The following is a 25064-nucleotide window of genomic DNA, read 5'->3' as shown; positions in this document are numbered from 1 at the left end:
TGGGATAAGTGCCTGAGCAGAGACTGTTAATGCCTTAAATCAGGGTTTTCTCCTACCACGTTGCATAGTTTCTAATAGTGAGAATAGGCTAAATGCCACTCTCCTGTTTCTCCTGGTCCTGCCTAGCTCAGGGGTGCTATGTAATACACCATTCATTTGGACGCAGCAAGTGGAATCTGGGTTGTGCTTTATCCTGGGGAATCCCATACACTACTTACCACAAAGTAAGTGAAGGGGTGGGCCTGAGGCTGATGAGGATTTTTAAGTACTCTAAAATAGGTCTAGTTGCATTTTTTTCAATGCTATAAGGAAGTTTTCAAAGAAAAGTTCTTCATGTAAAAATGGAGTTTCTTTTTCTTATAACAGTTACTTGGTAAGAATCTTTTGAGCAATTCCTCTGTGCAGGGAACTGAGTTAAACTTCCTGGAGGAGGACTATGAAAATGCATCCTAAATAGACTCCTGATTTTTTTCGAAGAACACACACACACACCCCAACTACAGAACTTCAGTAGTGGTTGGAATACTGCAGAGATTTTTACTGGAATGCTTAAAACACTTCACTTTCTTTTGACATGATCCAGACACCGACTGAATTCTAAACAGTCACTAATCACTTTCAATTAATTTGTGACATTGTAAAGACTGGGAGGATGTGCCCCCAATTTGACTCTTGTTTTTATTGACGGTCGATTACGTATCACTGTTAACATTTTAGATAGGCACTTTATAATTAAAGAAAAACATCTATAAAATATATAAACTAGGGCATTTGTGTAGCTGGCAGGGAAGGCACATGCAACTGACAGCAACCGGAGTGAAGGTTTTGATGAAGAGATGCCAGAAGCCCGAAGTGATGGGCTGCAGGTGCTACCCAGAGAGAGGGCTATTACATATAATTTTTGTTGGATTACCGATTTGCTCACTGATCTTTGCTGCTGCATTTATGAACATTGTAACACTGTCATCTGAGATGTATCTGTGTGGAAAATGGAGTTGGCACATTTGACTAATTCATGCCATAAATTTGTGAACTAACACTTCACACCCAGACAAGTATTAGCAAGAACACATTTTTCTCCATAAGTCTATGTTGGTGGTCAATTCTCAATGCCATAGCACAAACCAAAGAAGGGAAACTGGAAGAATTTTCTCAGAGACATCTAGGACTAATAAAAAAAGAGATGGGGGGTGCCAGGCGCGGTGGCTCATGCCTGTAATCCCAGCACTTTGGGAGGCCGAGGCGGGCAGATCACGAGGTCAGGAGATCGAGACCATCCTGGCTAACACGGTGAAACCCCGTCTCTACTAGCAATACAAAAAATTAGCTGGATGTGGTGGCGGGCACCTGTAGTCCCAGCTACTCAGTAGGCTGAGGTAGGAGGATGGCGTCAACCCGGGAGGCGGAGCTTGCAGTGAGCCGAGATCACGCCACTGCACTGCAGCCTGGGTGACAGAGTGAGACTCCGTCTCAAAAAGAAAAAAAAAAAAAAAAAAAAAAAAGAGACAGGAAGAAAGGGTATGAAATACGTTCATATAGGAAGAACCACCACACTTGCTTTTCATTAAAGTACATCCAGCAACACATAGTGGGTTCAAACTTTAGTTTTTGAATCCAATGATTTTCCAGACATTCAATTTCATATCAAATCAGTATCTAGGAAACCCAATTGATCAAAAGCATAAGGATTTGTTTTCAGTTAAAACAGCCAGTAAGCGCTGAGGACAAAAAGTAAATTAACAAGTCATTGTTGCTCTTACAAGTTGAAAAGCCTATATTCTCATTCTCAGTCATGTCCTGCTCTAAGTAACAAAATCCACATGCCTGTCTTCTTCAATAACTTGCAGGCTGACTGAAGTCAACTGAACTGTGCTAGGTATTAGCGCAGTTGCAACCAAAAATATGGATGATTATATGACTCCAAGTGATGCTATGAGGTTTAATCTGACTTTAAAATAAGCAAATCTTTTTAGATTTTCTGACGAGTGTACCTTTTTATCAGCATTAGTTAGGTATTCTGTGTTTGCTAAAAAAAAAATCTAGATCTTCTAAGATCAAGTTTATTTTTAAAAATTCATACCCCCCCACGATTTTAGCAAAGAACAAAAATCCTAGTAAAGAATCATGTCATTTTGTGTCAGAAGGATCCCTTAATGATCAACTTTTAAAAATTCCTTCATTTTTCAAATAAAGTAACTCATGATCATACAAACAGATTTTATCCTCCCACTGTGGGGTGAGGTAACAGCACTTCAATTTATTCTTTCTGAAATAATTCTAAGGTTTTGTTAGATGATTTCCATTTGAATCTGTTCACTGTAAAATCTTTTTCTTTTTCTCTTTTCTTTTTTTTTTTTTTTTTTGCTCAAAGCCATTTCCTCTGGCCTTCCTAAGCAAAATGGTGAATTAGCCAATGGGTTTCATTGTCAGAGCTGAGGCCTGTAACCTAAGCACATCTTTGTACACTGAGCTTCAGTTTCTCTGAATTCTAACATCTTTTCTTCTATCCTACGCAAATCTTAGTTGTCAGAACACTTTACTCGTGCATGTTCGTTTAGAGGTTTGCATAAATGACGAAGGCCCTCAGAGGCTGACAAATGCCACTGCTATTTTCACCACTCTGCTTGTCACCGTGTAATTGCAGTAAATGCAACTGAAAGTACTTTTATTTGAAGGCTATTTGACAGAGGGGGAGAAAACACATTTACTCTTTCAAGGCCTGTGTATTTTCCTGGGAGAAATTTGCCTATAAAATTTGTCCTTTTATCCTTGGATGGCAATTTGGGAACTATCTTTGGGTCATGCAACCCTTTGAATGATTTCTGCAACCCAAGAACAGAGCCTTGATTCACAGACCTTCCCCTCCATTCTCCCCACCTCCCGGCCTCCTGCCTTCTAGAGACTGGAAGGCTGTTTCATGCTTGTGTGCTTAAAGCCTTCTTTTCCACAGAATGAGATAGAAAATTTGCATATTTCAGCCATAATATTGATCTATTTTCATTCTAGGAGTTCAAGGAAAAAGTTGTTTACTAATATGTGTGGCTATGTTGAGGTAATACAAATGACAAAGAAATAATACAGTGGACTATTTTTTACAAGGTTCTTTTCTAAAGCCTCCTTTCTCATGGGAGTGTGTGTAACTTCAACAAGATTACTTTTGTTTTCATTGGAGAGAACAGTTAGCTCAATATAGCTGGGTTGCACAATCTTTAACAGGACTGTCCCATATAATATACAGTAAAAACATAAGGAAAATGTAAAATAATGTTTATAATTTGCTAAACATGGTTTTAAAAATCATCCTAGTCTCTAAAAGTCATCATAACCTTTTTTTTTTTTTTTTTGAGACAGGGTCCCACTCTGTCACCCAGGCTGGAGTGCAGTGGCGCAGACACAACTCACTATAGCCTCAACCTCCGAAGTTCAAGCAATCTTCTCACCTCTGTCTCCTAGACAGCTGGGACCATAGGTGTGTGCCACCATGCCCAGCTTATTTTTTGTTTTTTGTAAAGATGGGAGTCTCATTATGTTGCCCAGACTGGCCTCAAACTCCTGGGCTCAAGCAATCCATCTGCATTGGCCTCCCAAAGTGTTGGGATTACAAATGTGAACCACCGTGTCTGGTTTCTTACAGCTTCTGACCCACCCATCAAGCTCCATAAACACTTGCTGTTGTCCCGTCTCTGTTCTCAGATCCATTTAAACACTTCTTACCTATAAACAGATTCCACTCTGTGTCGAGGTCAGCCTGATTTGCCAAGCAGCCCTTCATGACGTTGAGACAGTAGTTGTTGCAGGGCCTCACAGTGGGAAGCCCCCGACAGTATGGGCAGTACAGCATCTTCATGAGGGCACGGATGCACCCTGGGGTTGGGCTGACCTGCAGATTTATTGCAAAGAAAAAGAAAATCGAAAATAAGAAGGATGAAGAGGAGGAAAAAAAGAAATAAGGCATTTTCTTCTTTTTTAAAAAAGACAAAATAGCAGTGATAAACCACAGCATTAGAGCAGAATCTTAACCCTTTGTAATTACTGATCTTGCATCCAGTCAATTCCTGTTGAAATCTTCTGTGTGGCATGGTAACAACTTTTTTGCATGTCCCTGTCAACATTTTCATATCGATGTCATTGTAATTCAGCCCTAAAGTCTAGACACTGTTTCATTGCCATAGAACATGGAATGAGATAAAGCATGTGAAAGCAATTTGCAAAGTTAAAAGCCCCATAAAAATATAGGTATTATTAAAGTTTAATGTGACACCTTTAGAAAATTTTCCAACTGGTTATTTGACCCTGTCTCTAAAGGAGGTTGGCAGATATATTTCCTTTGTACATAACTTTTCTTCAAAGATCAATACCAACTTGTCTGAGATCTTTGAGATCCAGACCTGCTTAGAAGCAATGGAACTGCCAAGGTACCATCTTTGGGCGTCTGCAGCTTTTGCACTTCTGGAAAATTCATGGAAAATTTCAAGGACCAGTGTTAAATGTGAGAAGCAATCCTTGCAGCAGTACAGAGGAGCTACGTATCCACTGACAATGAAATGCCATTTGCCCTGGATCAGAAAATCAGTGCTCTTCAATTAATTGATTCTAAACCAATAAAGGCTTTTTGTAGACTCATTAAAAATTCTAATTTGACTTCAAGAGGAAGGAATATTTAAGACATGATAAGGTCCCCACCCAAATCTCATCTTGAATTGTAGTTCCCATAATCCCCACATCATGGGAAGTGAATCACGGGGGCAGTTACTCTCATCCTGCTATCCTCGTGATAGTGAGTGAGTTCTCACCAGATCTGATGGTTTTACAGGGGGCGTTTCCCCCTTTTGCTTGGCACTTCTCCTTGCTGCCACCATGTGAAGAAGGATGTGTTTGCTTCCCCTTCTGCCATGACTGTAATTTCTTGAGAACTCTCCAGCCATGCTGAACTGTGCGTCAATTAAACTTCCTTCCTTTAAAAATTACAGTTCGGGCAGTTCGTTATAGTAGTGTGTGAGAATGAACTAATACAAGATAGTAGAGACCAAAATTAGAAAACAAATACAGAAAACTACTCTTTTCCGTGACTAGATGTAAAAATTGTTGCCATATTCATTTGGTTGGTTCCGTATCACTTTGATGTTTTAGTCAAGTAACTATACATGGTGCATTCTAGATCTGAGGGAAAAAAATCTAATTTGTATCATTTGGCCCTCTTGGAGAGTGGTGGACTTGAGTTCACAGGTAGCAAGAACATTCAGATGCTGAAGAAATATAAAACCAGTGTATTGATGGAACAACAAGAAATATTTCCACATAAATGGATACTTTCAATTACTATAGCTATTTCTCTATGATTCTATCCCTTACTTAGAATCAATTTTGAGATTTTTAATGCAAGCCTTTGGTTTCTGTAACATTTTCTTAATTTTACCCAGTATGTTGACAAAATCACTAAAAAATTATTTAGGAAATAAAGCTGTGTGTGTATTTAAGCACTAAAATTTCTAGTTGTCGTTTTGAGTTTTTTTGCATTTTCTTTCAAGAATTTTATGAAAGTTTTCAAACATGCAGAATAGGTGAAAGACTTTTATAGTTCACAGCCACATTTCCTAGATTGTACAATTTTTCTACATTTGCTTTTTCACACATCTATCCATCTTTCTACCCATCCATTAACCTACCTCATTTTTCATGCCAAAGTAATATCCTTTAATTTTTTTATCCCAGACTATCTTTTTAATTTTTACTTTTCCTGGTAATTTAATACTGGCTTGAATAAAATAGAATCAGCATGATCAACAATAGAAAGTCAGTGAGTAAAATACTCTAAGTCAAATAAGTGAAGTAAAATATAATTGGCCTTTCTTTATAAAGGTATTCATAGAATGGTTTCCTATCGCTTAATTCTAAAGCTCATTTTCCAACAACAAAACAGAAACAATAAATGGGTAAAAAGGTGAGGAGTCTTTTGACTTTTCTTTTAAGGACATATTAGTGCCATTATGTCATCTCCAGACAGGCAGTTTTTTGGACAGAGCCAAATTTGTTTAAGGCCATACCATGCTGAATGCACCCAATCTCACCTCATCTTGGAAGCTAAGGAGGGTTGGGCCTGTTTAGTACTTGGATGGGAGATAGTGCCAAGTTTTACCCATAACTGAGCAGCACTGTTTCAAAATTTTCCTTTATCTACGTGTGTCCCAAGCCATTCACCAAAAAAATAAAAATAAAAACATAAAAAAACCCAGGAAAAACAATTTTGCATTCCTCAGACAATATTAATGTGAAACTTAAAATTCGTACACATTTTCCTTATTGGCATGGTTGCTATCTTGCAAACTTACTGGGTGTGGTTACTATCTTGCAAACCTTTACCACAGGATTTTATTTTCTATAGCCTTGCAATCTCTCTCCTGACTGATGCTTTTCTCCAGAGACTACCCAATTTTCACTTGGGCTAACTAAAGTATTTCTACTCTTGATTCTGTTGGGTTTTGGTTTTCTCACTGTTGGTATTATATGATGCTGTGCTTCTCACTCAGTATTCTGGTATTAGAACCTCGAGTATTTGCCAATATTGGGATATAAATTTGAGATCTCTTGGACGGCACGGACTGTGCCATTCACTTTTATAACTCACTGCTACGCATTTTATAACTTTGTGCTATGCACCACATGCACATCATATAAGGTATTACAATGATGACTTGGGTATTTGCTAAGTGCTTATTGAATCAAACACTCCATTGTGCTTCCCCATTTCTTGGCCACATTGATATTCAAATTAAAAAAAGAACAAGATGGTTTTCTACATCTTAGCATTCAATTGTTGCTTTTTAACTTTGTTTTCAAAGGCTATTGATTGCATTCATTCCAAAGCTTTTCCTTTTTTTTTTTTTTTTTTTTTTTCCATTGTGTTGGAACCAGTACTATTTTCTCAGTCTGACATTTCAGAAGAGTCTCCAACTCGGGGTAGCAACCAACAGAGAAAATTGAACAGCCTTAATAATCTGAAAGAACAATGTTGTTCAAGTTAAATGTGGGTCTCCGAGTACTTCTGGAAATGACATCCTTCCTGGTCAAATAAAGGGCAGTTGAAGAAGAAAATGGAGCACAGGGGATCAGAGTTGAAGCTTTCATGTTCACAAATCACATCTTTTGAGCTTACACAACTGCATGCTTGAATTAAAATAAAAATCATCACTTCAAACTGAAGACTTTTAAAAGTAAGCTTCTGAAAATGTTGTTTTAAATGCCAATTGTGTGAAGAGACATCTCTATTTTTCACAGTGTTTTATAATTGTACAATAGATAGTCTTTAAAATTTTTTTCATTTTGAAATTAATATACACTCAAAAATAGTTTTAAAAATAATAAACTCCTGTGTATCCTTCCTTCAACTTGCCTCAATAGCGACATCTTATATAGCTGTGGTGTAATATAAAAATGAGGAAAGTGACATTAGCACGTTGCTATTAACCAGTCTGTAGACCTCTTTCAGATTTTAGAGTTTATGAACCTGTATTCATTTGTGTGTGTGTGTGTGTGTGTGTGTGTACACAGTTCTATGCTATTTTATATCATGTATTCATTTGTGGAACCACCACCACCACAATCAACATACAGAACTGTTCTATCACCATAAAAGAACTCCCTTTTGCTACCTTCGCCTCATCTAATGTCCCTATCACCTGACATCCACTCATCTATTTTCCAACTCTGTAATTTTGTCATTTCAAGAATGTTATATAAATAAAACCATACAATATGTAACCTTTTGAGCTTGACTTTTTTTTTTCTGAGCATAATGCCCTCAAAGTCCATCCAACTGGTTACATATATTAATAGTTCATCTCTTTTTATTGCTGAGTAGTATTCCATTATTTGGATGTATCAGAATTTATTTAACTAATTACCCACTGAAGGATATCTGGGTTGTTTCCAGTACTTTCTTATTAGGAATAAAGGTGCTATGAGGATTTATGTACAGGTTTTTGTAGGAATATAAACTTTCATTTCTCTGAAAGATGTGCCCAAGAGTGCAATTGGTGGATCATATGGTGGTAAGAGTATGTTTAGTTTTGTAAGAAATTGCCAAACTGTTTGCAGCTTGTTTGTAACATTTTACATTTCTACCAGTAATATGTGAGACCTCCAGCTTTATCCAAATTTTTACAGTGTATGTGGCCGTCACTATTTTAGCCTTTCCATGGGTGCATCATGTACTTTTAAGTTTATCATGAGTTTCCTCTGGACAATATTTATACTGGTATTTAAGTCTGAGTAGATGTCAATGATCCAAAATGATCCACCAACTGGTCTGTGTAAAACATCCAACATTAAAAAAAAACCTCTGAAATATTAGCTAAGTCTATATGTTTAGCAAAACCAAAATAAAGAACGAGTTCTAAAAACTCATACTTAAAATTTAAAATAGAATAATACCTCAAGCTGAGAGTGCTTATGTGGACTATTTGTAAATTAGTAAATTTATGGACCATTAGAAAAAAATTACTGAAAAAAGGTATTCTTTTAGCAACAATAAAGAACACAATCCCTCTTTAGAAATAAAAAGCTGAGATTATTTTTTTTAGTTGGTAATGTGGATTTTTGTTTATTTTTTAAAGAATGTAGCTGTAACTTTCCAGATATTCATAGTAAACTGGGAAATAAACTTGGGTAAAAGAATAAGCTGATGATGATAACATTCTTTTTTGTACTTATTTGAGCTCTCACCTAACTTTTACACGCTGCTTATAATCTTTTGTCAAGGACTTAAGTAGACATTTCTCCAAAGATGACATAAAAATGGCCAAGGGAACATGAAAAGGTTCCCAACATTATTAGTCATCAGAGAAATGCACTATAAGATGCCGTCTCACACTTATTAGGATAAAAGCTGAAGATAACAGGTGTTGGCAAGGATGTGGAGAAAAGGTAACCCCTGTACATTGTTGGTGAGAAAAGAGATTGATGTGGCCATTATAGAAAACAATATGGAGGTTCCTAAAGAAACTAAAAATAAAACCAGTATAAAGTCCAGTAATCCCTTTTCTGGTTATATATACCCAAAGGAAATGAAATCACCACCTTGTAAAGATATCTGCACTTCCATGTTTATTGCAGCTTTATTCACAATAGCCAAGATTATGAAAATAACATAGGTGTGCATCATGGGAAGAATGGATAAAGAAGCTGGTATATATGCACAATAAAATATTATTTGGTCTTATAAAAAGGAGTTTCTGTCATCTGCCACAACATGAATGGGCATGTAGGACATTATTCTAAGTGAAAAAAGCCAGACATAGAAAAAAAAATACCACATGATTTCAAATGTATGTGGCGTCTGGGGAAAAAAGGGTCAATTACATAGAGATAGAGAATAAAATAAGAGGTGGTTACAAGGGTTAGGATTGGGGCAGGAAATGGGGAAATATAAGTCAAGGATGAAAAGTAGCAATTATGTAGGATGAACAATTGGAAAGATCTAATGTACAAAATGAAGACTATAGTTAACACTAGTGTGTATTGTATTCAGGACTTTTGCTAAAGAAAAAGGTTACAGCTGCTCTCTGAGAGGGAACAGGTGACTATGTAAGATGATGGGTATATCAATTTGTTCCACTACAGTAACAATTTTACTACGTCCACATATATTAAACATCATGATGTATACCTTAAATATAAACAATAAAATTTATTTTAAAAATAATAATCTTTTGTCAAGAATTTACAATATTAGTTGGGAAAAAAGAAAATTGTCAATCGTTCCAATTTTATTTTCCCACTCATGAAAACATAGACAAAAGCTTGTGAGCCAACTAAGTAAGATTTTGATATGAATTAATGGCATCTTGGATTTAGTCCTTTTAAAGATTTCTGTTTGTGTATAATGATTGACATACATTATTATTTTGCAATTGATATTATAGTTCACTAGTTTTGAAAATATAGTAAAATTTATAACCAAGGATCCTTGTAAAATAAACAAAAAGTAAATAACAAAAATCATTGAGTTCTTAGTTTGGAAACTCACTGATTCTTTTATTTTTTAAGGTTAAAGTGTAACACACTGAAACATAACAAGGAATATAAAAAGAACCCTTAATAAAGCTGTATTGTCAGGTAGGACAAAGACTTATCTACCTGGCTAGCCATGTATGTCAAAATGTTATAGCAAGTAATTCTTATGTTTCCTAAATGGGATTTGAGGTATAGCATGTTCTTATCCATGTAATAACATTTCATTTCAGGTCTCTAATACACTGAAGATTTCTATATCTGGACCAGCATTCATGCTCATATTAGCTATTCCTAACAGTAGCCAATGTAACATGTGACTGTTCCTTAAAATATTAAATAAGCAAGATAATATGCAAAAGTTAAAAGTCCACATATATATACACAATGAACATACACCTAGTAGGTGAGGTTTCTATGAAAATCATATAACCAAAATAATCCAATAAACATATCTATCTTCTGCACTCAGAAGATAAATAAATTAATGTAAGTAAAACATTCAGCTAGAATAAATTCCAAATGTCCTTTTGGGCAAGAGTTGATGTCTTCTTCCACAGTTTCTGATGTATAGTCATATTAAATGATGACTCATAACAGTCATAATGAGTCATATGTCATTTAAGATGACTCTTGTGATCATGATCTTTTGATTTTACTCCTAATCTTTTGTTTTGTTTTGTTTTTGAGACGGAGTCTCGCTCTGTCGCCCAGGCTGGAGTGCAGTGGCCGGATCTCAGCTCACTGCAAGCTCCGCCTCTCGGGTTTATGCCATTCTCCTGCCTCGGCCTCCCGAGTAGCTGGGACTACAGGCGCCTGCCACCTCGCCCGGCTAGTTTTTTGTATTTTTTAGTAGAGATGGTGTTTCACCATGTTAGCCAGGATGGTCTCGATCTCCTGATCTCGTGATCCGCCCGTCTTGGCTTCCCAAAGTGCTGGGATTACAGGCTTGAGCCACTGCGCCCAGCCGTTCATAATCTTATTGTATCACCAGATCCTAAAGAATGATTAAATTACATGTAAAGTATCTTTTGTGTTAAGTATTTTTGATTATAATTCTTTAATAGTAACCCATAAATAGGTTTTGTAGTAAGCTCATGGGAAATTAAATTTATTTCATCTTTATTCATTTGTGCAACTTTCATTCATCCATTTGCTGGGATGAAGGAAGAAATCTTGTGCCATTATTGGGATGCCCAGAATATGTTCATGTTCAGTTGTTTCAGGGAAATAATTATTATCTTGGGGAAACGCAGTGTAAAGGGAACTCATAAAAGGAAAATTAGCTCAGAACTGAGAAGCCAGAGTAGACAGGGAGGACTCCTGAAGGAAGGCATGTAACAGATGTCTGTAAGATAAGCATAGAAGATGAGTGATGTCACACAAGCAGCAGATACAGTGCCAAGAAGTAGTCCCACCACTGAAGAAAACAGCAAAATTAGCAAAAAAATGATACGACAGAATCAACTTTTCAGAACACCAGAATCTAATAAACACATACAGCAACCAGAAGAGTGCTTAGTCAAGAAAGAGACTGATAAATTTCAGTCGAAAAAGCATTACTAATTTTCAAGTCTTAAATTTGAAAAGATTGCAATCATACAAAGTATATTCTCTGACCACAATGGAATGAAGCTAGAAATCAATATTTGAGGGAAAAATGAAAAATTCATGAGGATGTGAAAATTAAACCACATACCTTTCATACAAACAATGGGTTAAGGAATAAATCACTAGGGAAAATAGAAAATACTTAGATGAATGAAAATGAAAACACAACATGCCAAAACTTATAGCCATAAATGCCTATGTTAAAAGAGAAGAAAGATTTCAAATCAATAACCTCACTTTATACCTTAAGGAATGAGAAAAAAAAGGAGAAAACTAAGCCCAAAGCTAGCAGAAGAAAAGAAATAGTAAAAGTTAGACTGGAGATAAACAAAAAAGCAAATAGAGAAACAGCAGAGAAAGTCAATGGAACCAACAACTGGTTCTTTGAAAAGATCAACAAAATTGAGCAATTTTTAGCTAGGCTGACTATCAAAGAGAGAAAAGAAAAAGTAACTAAAATCAGAAATGAAAGAAGGAACATTACTCTCAATCTTACAGAGACAAAGATGATTATATAAAAATGCTATGAACAGTTGTATACTGTGGTGGGTTAAACAGCATCCTGACAAAATGCATGTCCATCCAGAGCCTACAAATGAGACTTTATTTGGAAATAGGGTGTTTGCCAATGTAAATAAAGTAAGGATCTAGATAAGATCACACTTGATTCGGATAAGCCCTAAATCCAGCGAAAGTATCCCTGTAAGAGACAGAAAAGGACACCCGGAGACACAAAGAAGAAGGTGATATGAAGATTGAGGCAGTGACTGGAGCAATGCATTGATAAGCAAAGAATAAGAAGGATTACTGGCAACCACCCAGCAGAAGCTGGGAGAGAGGCATGGGATGGTGTTTCCCTCCAAGCATCCAGAAAGAACCACCTGACAACCTGAGTTCTGACTTCTTGGCTTCTGACAATCTGATTTCAGACTTCTAAACTCCTAAACTATGAAATAATTTCTGTTGTTTTTAGCCACCCAGTTTGTGGTCATATAATATATACACCCACAAATTATACAACTTTGATACAAAAAATCCCTGGAAACATACACCCTACCAAGACTGAATCATGAAGAAATAAAAAAACATGAATAGACCTATAACAAGTAAAGACATGGAGTCAGTAATAAAACACCTCCGAACAAAGAAAAACTCTGGACCAGATGGCTTGACTTGTAAATTCCACCAAACATTAAAGAAGGAGGAAGAAAAATCCTTCTTAAATTCTTCCAAAAAACAGAAGATGAGGTAATACTTCCTAACTCATTCTGACAGGCCGGCATTACCTGATACCAAAGACAAAGTCCATGGCCCGCGGGTTGGGGACTTCTGCTATAGACCAATACTCCTTATATATGTTGATTAAAAAAGTCTTTAACAAAACACTATCAAAGTGAATCCAAGAGCATATTAAAAGGATTATATAGCCTGGTGCAGTGGCTCATGCCTGTAATCCCAGCATTTTGGGAGACCAAGGCGGGAGGATCACCTGAGGTCAGGAGTTCGAGACCAGCCTGGCCAATATGGTGAATGAAACCTAATCTCTAATAAAAATTTAAAAAAAGTTAGCCAGTGTGATGGCACGTGCCTGTAGGTACAGCACTCGGGAGGCTGAGGCAGGAGAATTGCTTGAACCTCGGAGGCAGAGGTTGTAGTGAGCCAACATCACGCCACTACACTCCAGCCTGGGTAACAGAGTGAGACTTCATCTAAAAAAAAAAAAAAAAAAAAAAAAGAAAAAAAAAAAAAAGGACTATAGGACACACTAACCACTGAGATTTCTCCCAGAAAGTTAAGGGTGATTCAACATAAGAAACTCTGTCAATATAATACGTGCCTAGTAATAGAATGAAGGAAAAATACACACAATCATCTGAATTATGCAGAAAAGAAATTTAATGAAATCCACTACACTTTTATGATAACAATATATAGAAAAGTAGGAATAGAAGAGAATTCTCTAAACATGATAATGTGCATTTATGAAATCTCACAGCTAACATCATATTCAATGATATAAGGCTGAAAGAGTTCTCTCTAAGATAAGGACAAGGAAGCTTGCTTTCACCACTGCTATTTAACATTGTATTCAAAATTATAGCCAGAGTCATTCAGCAAGAAAAATAAGTATCTAAACTCAAGAGAAAGGCTTACAACTATCTCTACTTCACTTTGGGAGGCCTAGGCGGGTGGATCAAAAGGTTGGGAGTTCAAGAGCAGCCTAGCTAAGATGGTGAAACCCTGTCTCTACTAAAAACACAAAAATGTGCCAGGCATGGTGGTGGGGGCCTGTAATCCCAGCTACTTGGGAGGTTGAGGTAGAGAATTGCTTGAACCAGGGAGGCAGGGGTTACAGTGAGCCAAGGTCATGCCACTGGACTCCAGCCTGGGTGACAGGGTGAGACTGTCTCAAAAAACAAAAACAAAACAACAACAACAATAAAAACTATAAAAACTGTCTCTACTCACAGATTACGTGATCCTATAACATATGGTTTGGCTATGTCCCCACCCAAATCTCACCTTGAATTGTAAAACTTCCCACATATCAGGGGCGGGCCTAGAAGGAGATAATTTTGAATCATGGGGATGATTTTCCCCATACTGTTCTCGTGGTAGTGAATAAATCTCACAAGATCGGATGGTTTTATAAGTGGGAGTTCCCTGAACAAGCTCTCTTGCCTGCCACCATGTAAGATGTACCTTTGCTTCTCCTCTGCCTTCTGCTATGATTGTGAGGCCTCCTCAGCCAAGTGGAACTGTGAGTCCATTAAACCTCTTTCCTTTATAAATTACCCAGTCATACTACCTCATGGCAGTATAAAAATGGACTAATACAGTAAATATAGGAAATCCCAAAGAATCCACAAAAAAACCTCCTGGAGCTAATAAATCCAGCAAAGTTACAGGGTACAAGATTAACCACACAAAAATGTGTTGCCTTTCTATACAGTAGCAATGAACAATGTGAAAAGAAAATTAAGAAAACTGGCCAGGCGCAGGGGCTTACGCCTGTAATTCCTCGGCTTTGGGAAGCCGAGGTAGGTGGATCACGAGGTCAGGAGTTTGAGACCAGCCTGGCCAACATGGTGAAACCCCGTCACTACTAAAAATACAAACATTAGTTGGGCGTGGTGGCGGGAGCCTGTAATCCCAGGTACTCAGGAGGTTGAGGGAGGACAATCGTTTGAACCCAAAAGGCGGAGGTTGCAGTAAGCTGAGACAGCACCATTGCACTCCTGCTTGGGCAAAAAGAGTGAAACTCCATCTCAAAAAAAAAAAAAAAAAAAAAAAAAAAAAATTAAGAAAGGTTTCCTTAGCATCTTAAAAATACCTAGGAATAAATCAACTAAGAAATGATAGAATTTTACATGGAAAACTACAGAACATTGATGAAGGAAATTATAAATGACCTAATTCAATGGAAAGGCATCCCATGTTTATGGACTAGAAGACACATTTTGTTAAAAACAGCAATATTACTTAAAGCAACTTATAGATTCATTGCAATCTCTGTCAAAATTCTAACAGCTTTCCCTCAAGTTCACAAAAAATTGCAAATGCCCAAACAGTCAAACAATCTTGAAAAAGAAGAGCTAAGTTGGAAGACTCACATTTCCTGATTTCAAATGTACTCCAAAGCTAAAGTAACTAATATGTAGTACTACCTAGCAATGCCACTTCTGGGTATTTATCCCCAAAAATTGAAAACAGGCTCTCAAAGAGAGAACATGGAAAACAATGCTTCAATTTTTACTGTGTGAGCTCCGTCTCCTGTCAGATAAGTGGAGGCATTAGATTCTCATTCACTAAAACATTATTCACAATAGCTAAGAGGTACAAACAACTTAAATGTCCATCAATGAATGAATGAGAAAAAATACGGTTTATAATAAATGGAATATTATTTGCCTTTAAAAAAGAAAGAAATTCTATCATATGCTACATTATGAATGAACCTTGAGGGCATTATGCTATGTAAAATAAGCCAGTCACAAAAGGACAGCTACTGCATGATTCTACTTATATGAGGTATCTAGAGTAGACAAACATATGGAAGCAGAGAGCAGAATGATGGTTAACGGGATAGGGGGAGAAGAAAATGGGAGTTGCTATTCAATGGATATAGAGTTTCAGTCATGCAAGATGGAAATATTCTAGAGAAGTGTTGCATGACAATGTGCAGACAGTTAATAATGTACTGTCAAAAAAATGTAAGAGCATTATGCATTTTTATAAAACAGTAACAATGACACAGTGGTACTAGTGTAAGAACAGACATACAGATCAGTGAAATAGAATTGAGACACCAGAAATGAACCCACACATTTATGGTCAATTGATTTTCAACAAGCGTGCAAAGACCATTCAATGAGGAAAGGATAATATCCTCACCAACTCATATTGGGTCAACTGGATACCTGCATGCAAATAACTGCAGTTGGATCCTACCCTACCTCATACCATCTACAAAAACTAACTCTAAATGAATCTATGACCTAAATGTAAGAGCAAATGAAAGAAACATATGGGGTAAATCTTGGTGATCTTGGATTTAAGAATGAATTCTTAGTATGACACCCAAAGAAAAAATAAATAGGACTTCATAAAAACGCATAAAAATGAAAACTTTTGTGTATCAAAGGACACTGTCAGGAAAGTAAAATGATAACCAACATATGGGAGAAAATATTTGTAAATCATACATCTGACAAGAGTCTAGTATCCAGCATATACACAACCCCACAACAAAAAGACAAACAACCCCATTAAAGAACAGGCAAAAGACTTGAGTAGACATTTTTCCAAAGAAGATATGCCAACTACTAACAGACTCAACAAAACATGCTTAACATCATTAGTTATTAGGGAAATGCAAATCAAAATATGATACTGCTTCGTACCATTAAGATAACAATAATAAAAAAGATAATAACCAGTGTGGGTGTACATGTGAAGACATTGAAGCATTTATATATTGCTAATGGGGATGTATAACAGTACAGTCACATTGGAAAAACAGTTTGGTAGTTCCTCAAAAGATTAAACATAAAACTACCATGTGATCCAGCAATTCTACTTTTAGTTACATACTCAAGAGAAATGAAAATATACACCACCCAAAAAGTTTTACACAAATGTTTATAGCATCCTTCATAGTACCTCCAAACTGGAAATAATCCAAAAATTCCCCAGCTGATGAATGATTAAACAGAATGTGGTATATCTATATAGCAAAATATTATTCACCAATTAAAAGGAATAAAATTCTGATACATACTGCATCACAGATGAACTTTGAAAACATTATGCTAAATGACAGAAGTCACTCACAGACCACATATTGTATGATTCCATTTATATAAAATGTCCAGAATAGGCAAATCCATACAGACAGAAAGTAGGTTAGCGGTTGTCAGGGCACAGGGCAAGGGAGTGATGGAAGCAGGTGTGGGGGCTGGAGAATGACTGCTAATGGGCCTAAGTTTTCTTTTTGTGTGACAAAAATGTTCCATAATTAGATTATGGGAACAGTGGTGCTTGCTAACACTGTAAATATACTAAAAACTTGGCCTCTACAAATGGGTGAACTTTTATGTTACATAAAATGTATCTTGATAAAGCTGTTTAAAAAGAGAAAGAACAGTTCCTCCAGCAAACGAATTCCTACTGCCATATTTGAGTGTGAAGGGATTTCAGAGCTAAAGACACAATTCTTTAACACTAACTAGAGGCTGTATTTACCCATGTAGTTATACCAAAAAAGAAACTGTCTAAATAATATCAACCCTGAATTACATGATGCCAAAATTAGCTCAACGTGCATGACCTGAAGATATTTTCATACCTTCTCTTTTGAGAAGTCACCTATTATTTCAACTGTTGCTAATGGTGATTGGTGGAGATGAATTTCCTTGCACACACACAGAAAACCTTGGGGCCTTCTAATTCCATTTGAATATTGATTAAAATGTGTATACTCTAAAACTATCTTTTCTCCATCTTGTACCATTGAGAGAGAACAAGGATAAGACAGGAAATAATTATGAATTGCAAATCAGAGCCTGAAGGAAAAATGTTCCCTACATGGATGACAAATGTTTATAATGCCACTGTGATAAAATATTCAGCCTATTTTTAAAAATTTAATTTACTTATTAACTAGGAACCTCCCCAGAAAAGCACGAGGCTTATGAAGCATTTGCAAGCCATAAAATGACAGAACTTTCTGTGTCTGGGATAAAAGGAATAGACATAATTTGCATATCTAATAACTATAACAGCAGAATTTCCAAAGCCAAGTTTAAGTAACATCAATGCTGTGGAACACTTACACAACAAAAGCAGGACATAGGAAATAAGGTTATTTAAGGTCTGTGTCTGTTCCTGCCAGTCCTATGTTAGTACTTGTCAGTGTATATAACAAATTCAGTGTCACATAGATTCAGTTTCTACATTTAATTTCATTCCTGAAAACATAAGGCCAGGTGCAGTGGCTCATGCTTGTAATCCCAGCACTTTGGGAGGCCAAGCTGGGCAGATAACCTGAGGTCAGGCATTCGAGACCAACCTGACCAACATGGAGAAACCCCGTCTCCACAACAAATACAAAATTAGCCAGGCGTGGTGGCACATGCCTGTAATCCCAGCTACTCGGGAGGCTGAGGCAGGATAATCGCCTGAACCAGGGAGGTGGAGGTTGCGGTGAGCTGAGATGGTGCCATAGCACTCCAGCCTGGGCAATGAGAGCAAAACTCCATCTCAGAAAAAAAAAAAAAAAAAGCAAAAAACAAAAACACGTAAATAAAACTGCCATAGAAGTTAGTAAATGTATGTTATCAATCATTTGAAAGACGAATATTTCCAAATTTAGCATTTAAAGTATACACAGACATATATACATATATATACACAAATGCACACACAAGAATGGATATTTTTCATTCATTAGAATAAAATAGCTCTTTCTACTAGTTAAATACATATTTCAGACAGCTTTCTAATGTGTTTACCCAGTCGAACACATCATTTAAATTTTACCTTGTGGTACCATTATGAGGATTTGCCTTTTATTTGGGCAGTGTGCTTGACACTCCGAACTTTACTCAAATGTGAATTTTCAATATGTGCACGCAGAATGTAAAACAAGATCCCTAAGTGTCTCATCAGGAAATAGTTGTCTTCCTCAGCTAGAAATTATAGCTTAAATATTACTTCATTTAGAAGAAACATTTTAGCAGTGAGTTTAAATATGAGTCACTGAAGTGAGAATCCACTTTGGTAAAAGCTATGAATTTCTAGCCTCTGTACAGGAATATTTACATACTTATAATGGATCTGCTTTGAAATACACACAATCTGCCTTTAAAGTAAGGGGATGTGCCATTTTCAAGAATATAAAACCAAATCAATCACTCTCTCAGGAACATGTACAGCTTTAAACACCTAGTATAAGTAGCTGGCATATGGTAACAGGTGAATAATGTTAAAATATGTCTTATACACACAGGATCATGGACAGACACAACATATTGTGGTGTTTTGGTAATTCTGGATGTACAAAACATAAATATCAAATTTGTGCTAGTATTGTTTATTGATTGATCGATCGATTAATCAATCGCCACTCTATGCACAATGATGGCTTCCTGCCAGTTACATTAATGCTATCTAGTTTATAGACCACCTAGTTGTTAGCACACATATGGATTCACCTCAGTGATTCTAATTCCTGATAAGCCCTATGAGAAAGTCTTTCTGGCTCAAAGCAACAGTGGGATTCCATGAATAATGCCCATTCTCAACTTCACTCTTCAAAGTACCAGCATGGACCTTTTCTGAAAAGCCTCAAAGAAGGAGAAAAAAAAAAATAAGAGAAATATCAGTTTAGGGGAGATTATACACTAGTTTGGTAATGCTCTAATCAGTTAGCTGACAATTAAGCCATGGACTGTCATTAGCAAAGAAGGGAATATTACTTGGAAACTTCCACGGGCATGAAGAATCTGATTGGGTAGAGATCCTTCTCGAGAGGCCAGTGGTGTCTCTACCCTTTGAAAATAATAAATTTAAAGGACAAAGAGAAGTAAGACGGTGGTCTTTGAGAGGGGAAAAAGAGACAGCACTGCATCAAGAAAAAATGTTTTTATTCCCTCTTTTCCAGTTTTAATGGAATAGATGGCTATGACTGAATTTATTTCAAGTTTATTCAAAAAATATTTAATGTTTATCACCATGTGCTGGCACCGCTTGAGGTGCTATAATGAAAATGAATGGTGGATTTCAAAGTTACCAGGGAGCAAGATTCACAGCAGAAGAATAACAGGTGAGAATTTGTTTGAATGAATGGCTGTAAAACAGAGCTAGTGCAGCACTGATTTCATGAATAACAGGCTAGTGGGAAGGACACCATAGGGAATTCCCACTGCTGCAAATGCCAGGAGAACAGGGAAAGAAACTCAAAGTGGAATATTGGGAACATGGAGGAATTCAGTATCCTTGGACTCTTGACTGATTTAACGTGTCTTTATTTTTATCTTAGGTAAACATATTCCAAGAACAACATAATAAAAGTTTACGTAGGATTACTGGGCATGTGGTGCCTTTCAGTATTTTCAGTATTCCAAGAGTTCTGGGGATGGGTGAGGGAGGGGAGAATATACCAACAAAAGCACATTTTCCTAAAATAAATCATGGGGGCAATTTGTAGCAGGTTGATACAAAAATAATGTTCCTAATTTTCTTGTGTCAAGGCAACATAAAATATAGTTTCCTCAAATAATGCATGGTTGCTTGAATAAATTTTTAGTTTTGGAAGGGGTTTACTTTGAAGGATGACACCAGTCTCATTTGTAAATTATAAAACATTTGATATAGAGGAAGGCAGTGTTACTTACAGTAATTACTTAAAAGAATGATGAAATATAAAAAGTGACTAAATTTTTCCTGACATCCCCTCCAACTTCGCTAAAATTTTTCCCTGAAAACCCCCCCTGAATTCCATGGCACTGATGCTTTTCTCCTTTAGTGAAAAGGAAAAAATTCTGAAGGTAAATGAGAATGCTTTTTAGCGTATCATGATAGTATATCAATAGGTGTGATTTTATGTTATTGATGACTTATTTGGCACAAAAACATTTTAGAAAACTTTAGTATCATTTGTAGGTGTTTCAGATATTATGCTCTTGTCCATTTCTACTGTAGTCAATGAGATCATGTTAAGGATATATCATCCATGATCCCATTTTCCTATGAAAAATCCTAGTAGACTTATTTCAATTCACAGTGAAAATTCTAGGAACATCATCCACCATTGATTTCTGCATCTAAAAAGAATTATATAAAGCCACTGATTAAGTTTTAGGTCAAAGCTTAAATAAAAATATTAAGCATAATTTTACTGAGTTCTAAGGATACTTCCTATATCGCCTTATGTAGGAAGTAATTAGTATAATTATTAAAAAATATAATTTATGGATATTCCCAAGAACTTTGCTGTGCACAGATACTAATGTTAAATAGTTCAGATGGTATAGAAATCTAGTAACAAAATCAATGAGTTTATTGCATATTGCCATAAAAGTGCTAACATCAAAAGAATTTTCCCCTCACCCACAGAAGTAGAGTCCTTTGGTAATTAAACATTTTGCATATTATAAAGTGTGTCTTTCAGGATACTAAATTAAACACCTGCAAGTTGAAAGAGTTAATTCACCTTCTACAGGAATACCACTTTGTTAATAGAAAAAAGCTTCAATACAGTAAAAATGGGATTTTACAGCCTTTTAGTCAGCATTTTCATTACCCTTGGCCTTCTGATGTTAATGTCTGTCTAAAGTAAAGGAATATTAAATATACTTATCACATTTAGGAAGAACAATTAAATTAATATTTTCAAGTCCTTTTTGAAGGAAGTTTTATGAGGAGTTTATAATTTTCATTGGCATTTACTTTTTCAACATTTTTTTCCCCAGACTTCATCAGGAGAGCCATGTTAGCATAATGTACTTGACTAACAGAAAATACATTTTCTCTCATAATAAGCATAGATTATTTCATATTCAATTTGGGTTTGTTTTTGCAGGCTTTGAAGGTATTTTAAATGATTCAAATGCTGTCTGTTTACTGTGCTACGGGGAAAATGAATCGAGGAGACTATAATCTATAGAGCTTTATTTTTTCTGAAATTTCCGGTCAGAATATGTAATAATAACTCCAACAGCAAAGCCAACTGAATTCCTATGCTTTTGGTCATGAATAGTTGAGTAATATGTGCTGAGTCTCAGCAGCAAGATCATGCAGACCTGTACTGGAAAAATGGTACTTTCTTCTATATCAAACTTCATTAAACATACATGACTCTCTGGAGAGCCTTCCTGAGTCCCATTTCCATTCTCTGCCCACAGGTGGTAGACCTCAGGCCACTATCTAGTTTTTAAATATAGACATATAGTTCTGTTCTCCTATTATCTAGGGCCACGGCCTTAGGCAGGACACGGGAGGCTTTTCTTAGGGGGACATGTACAGAGGTAATTTCTACATCTTAGGTGAATTATTTCCTAAAATTGATCTAAGACTGAGCCCACTGTCAAGGTCATCTATTTCACTGCCAACTTCTTACAAGTCACAAAAAGGACATTATTCTCACCTATCCTAAATGTCACATGGTGCATAATGCCAGCATTTAAGTAGCTGAGGACCAGAAATTGGAGTGGGATGCTAGGAATAATTCAAAACATGATTATGCATGGAGAGAAACAAATTATTCTAATACCCAAGATCCTTTGCAAGCAGGTCTGCTACTATATTATTTTTGACTTACAGTTTGGAAGATGTTCAATGAATTGAGTGACTTTCCTATAACGATATTCCTTTTATTCCAAGCAAACCATTTATTTGAATAATGTTTCAATACATACCATATACACACAAAAAGGAGTAGGACTCTGTCCATAAGTAATATTCACCCAAAGATTTATTCATCTATTAGGGGGAAAATCTTACGCTTTCATTAAGGAAAGAATTTGTAACAAAACTTTACTCTTAAGTTTTAATTATCAAAAAATTTAGTTTCATAGTTTTGATCCATTTAATATCAATAATAATTGTAATGATAACTCAATCTGAAGGAATATCTTAGCACTTGGAGCCTTGCAATCATGGAAATTAAATAGAAAATTAATTTAATTATACACATGTGTTTGTTTGCAGAAATGATAGGGTGGTTATTAAATTTTTCAAAGCATAAATTTGTATTATATTAGCATAAATTTCTGTAGGGGAATTATAATGGAAATACAAGTTCAGGAAAAAGGAAAACAACCATTAAAGAAAAACTTGCTTATGCCTTTTTAAATGGATAATAATGGATTGCAAATTGAAGAGAAATTTAGTTCATTGAAAGTGTTTATAAGAGCAATGTAATGTTGCCTTAACTGTCAATATTTACAATGTGGCACCAAATGCATCCTTTGCAACTATTTATTTATTCATTTATTTAGAGACCTAGTCTCGCTCTGTCACCCAGGCTGGAGTTCAGCAGCATGATCTCGGCTTACTGCAACCTCTGCTTCCTGGGTTCAAACGATTCTCCTGCCTCAGCCTCCCGAGTACCTGGCACTACAGGTGTGCACCACCACACCCGGCTAATTTTTGTATTTTTAATAGAGACAGGGTTTCACCAGTCATGTTGGCTAGGTTGGTGTCAAACTCCCAACCTCAAGTGATCCACCCACCTCAGCCTCCCAAAGTGCTGGGATTACTGGCATCTATTTAAACTTATGATAAAAATTTTAGACAACAACGTACAAATGTTGACGAGTGTATACAGAGTTTCAAATTTATTTTAGGGAGGATATAAACAAAAAATATGAAGATGATTGTACTGGATCTCTGCCTCTAATTCTAATTTTGGTTACTTCTTGAAGAGATAGATTCTCAATGTTTTCTGTGCAATTACAAAGTTCAGAGTCATTGAAGGCTTCAGGATGATTGTGACCATGTGAGTATGTGTGAGAGATGTGAAAATGTGCTGCGTTTGAGAAGAAAATTCCTGTTAAAATGTGGAAGGCAGAACAGAGGAGCAAGAAATTGAATGCTATTATAATTTACCAGGACTAGAAAAAATATTTATGATATTTTGGAATGAATATTGACAAATACATAAAGTGAGTCCAGAAAAATAAAAATAGATGCTTTGTTTGGGGGGATGGTATTATCAATAAATTTTCTTTCATTTTTTAAATGATTTTTATGTGTATATTATCTGAATTTTTTCCTTAAAAATGTATGTTAGATTCACATATAAAAAAAAGAAATGTCCCTGTAAACAATAAAAAATAGATAACTTACACATAAGTTATTGGCAACATTTATGAAACCACAGTGTAAACAGCTAGTACTTACTTTCAGTGTAAAGAGCTAGTACTTAGTTTCAGATTAATGAAAGTCAGGGGAGGAACTTCAAGAGTGTTATAACTGCTCATGTCAGATGACATGAGATGGATTTCAGGAATTTGAAGGAAGGTGACGATCTAAGATTTAGGAGATCATTTTGGAGAATTTTAAATTAATATTTGAGGTCTATTGCTTTAAAAATTAGTTTGCAAGTTATGCAGAGAAATAGCACAGAGACTAAGGAGGGAACTAAGATTCACGGAAGGTGTTTTGTTTATTTTTTATTTTTTCCCAGAAAATGGAAAACAAGAGAAGGAAAATTTCTCATGCCAACATAAAGAATAAATAAGTCCAATTACTGACATAAACACAAACAGTAATAGTTCTTTATACAGTACTTTGCAGTTCTTGAAAAACTTTAATATATTTAATCTCCTTTAAAACTTGAAACTACTCCTTAAAATGCCCCTTGAGATCCATTTCATCTCTGGAAATGGAAATGAGAAAGGCCAAATACCTTGTCCAAAGTCATGCAACTTGTAACTGGTGGTGCCTAGAATAAAACTCGGTGGTTTGACCCATTTCAATGTCAGCACCAGTGAAGGCAAAAATGACTCCACTTTGAATGCTAATCTGCTATGTTGACTTCTGATTAGCCTCATGACTGCCTCCTGGTTTTTACTTTATTAACGTTTACTTCAACTGACGTAAGAACAAAGCAACCTTGATGATGTCATACAAAGTACAGGCTATGACACATACCACATTCTTGCCTGTTCTAGAAGGTTGCCTTTAATTGTCTTGCTGAAGAGCACATCTGCTTTCCTGGAGCTGTATAAGCCTTGGGTCTGAGGAGCAGCAGTGTGGGGATCTGCCTGTCTTGCTGCTATCCAAGGCCACGGTTCTGTCTTTAAGTTCCCTCAATACATCACCCAATATCGACAAACTGAATCTGTCTGCCTCCTTCTTTGGTTCCTCAGCTCCTTCAGGATTTGGGGGTCACTTTGCATACATGGCCCTTCCATGGAAAAGCATCATTTGAATATACT

General features: G+C 36.1%; 1 protein-coding gene across 2 annotated transcripts in view; it reads right to left on the bottom strand.

Annotated features, from left to right (window-relative positions):
- GPC6 (glypican 6) overlaps nt 1–25064 on the bottom strand; it is a 1182333-nt gene that overhangs the window by 366560 nt on the left and 790709 nt on the right. For both annotated transcript variants that reach the window (XM_073014433.1, XM_007960685.3), the window contains exon 4: nt 3715–3880. In XM_073014433.1, coding sequence (XP_072870534.1) covers nt 3715–3880 — 166 coding nt within the window. The remainder of the gene's footprint in view (nt 1–3714; nt 3881–25064) is intronic.

Source organism: Chlorocebus sabaeus, chromosome 3 (genome assembly GCF_047675955.1).
Source record: "Chlorocebus sabaeus isolate Y175 chromosome 3, mChlSab1.0.hap1, whole genome shotgun sequence".
Taxonomy (NCBI): domain Eukaryota; kingdom Metazoa; phylum Chordata; class Mammalia; order Primates; family Cercopithecidae; genus Chlorocebus; species Chlorocebus sabaeus.
The sequence above is the reverse complement of the archived record's forward strand: the minus strand, read 5'-3'. Positions and strand labels throughout refer to the sequence as shown.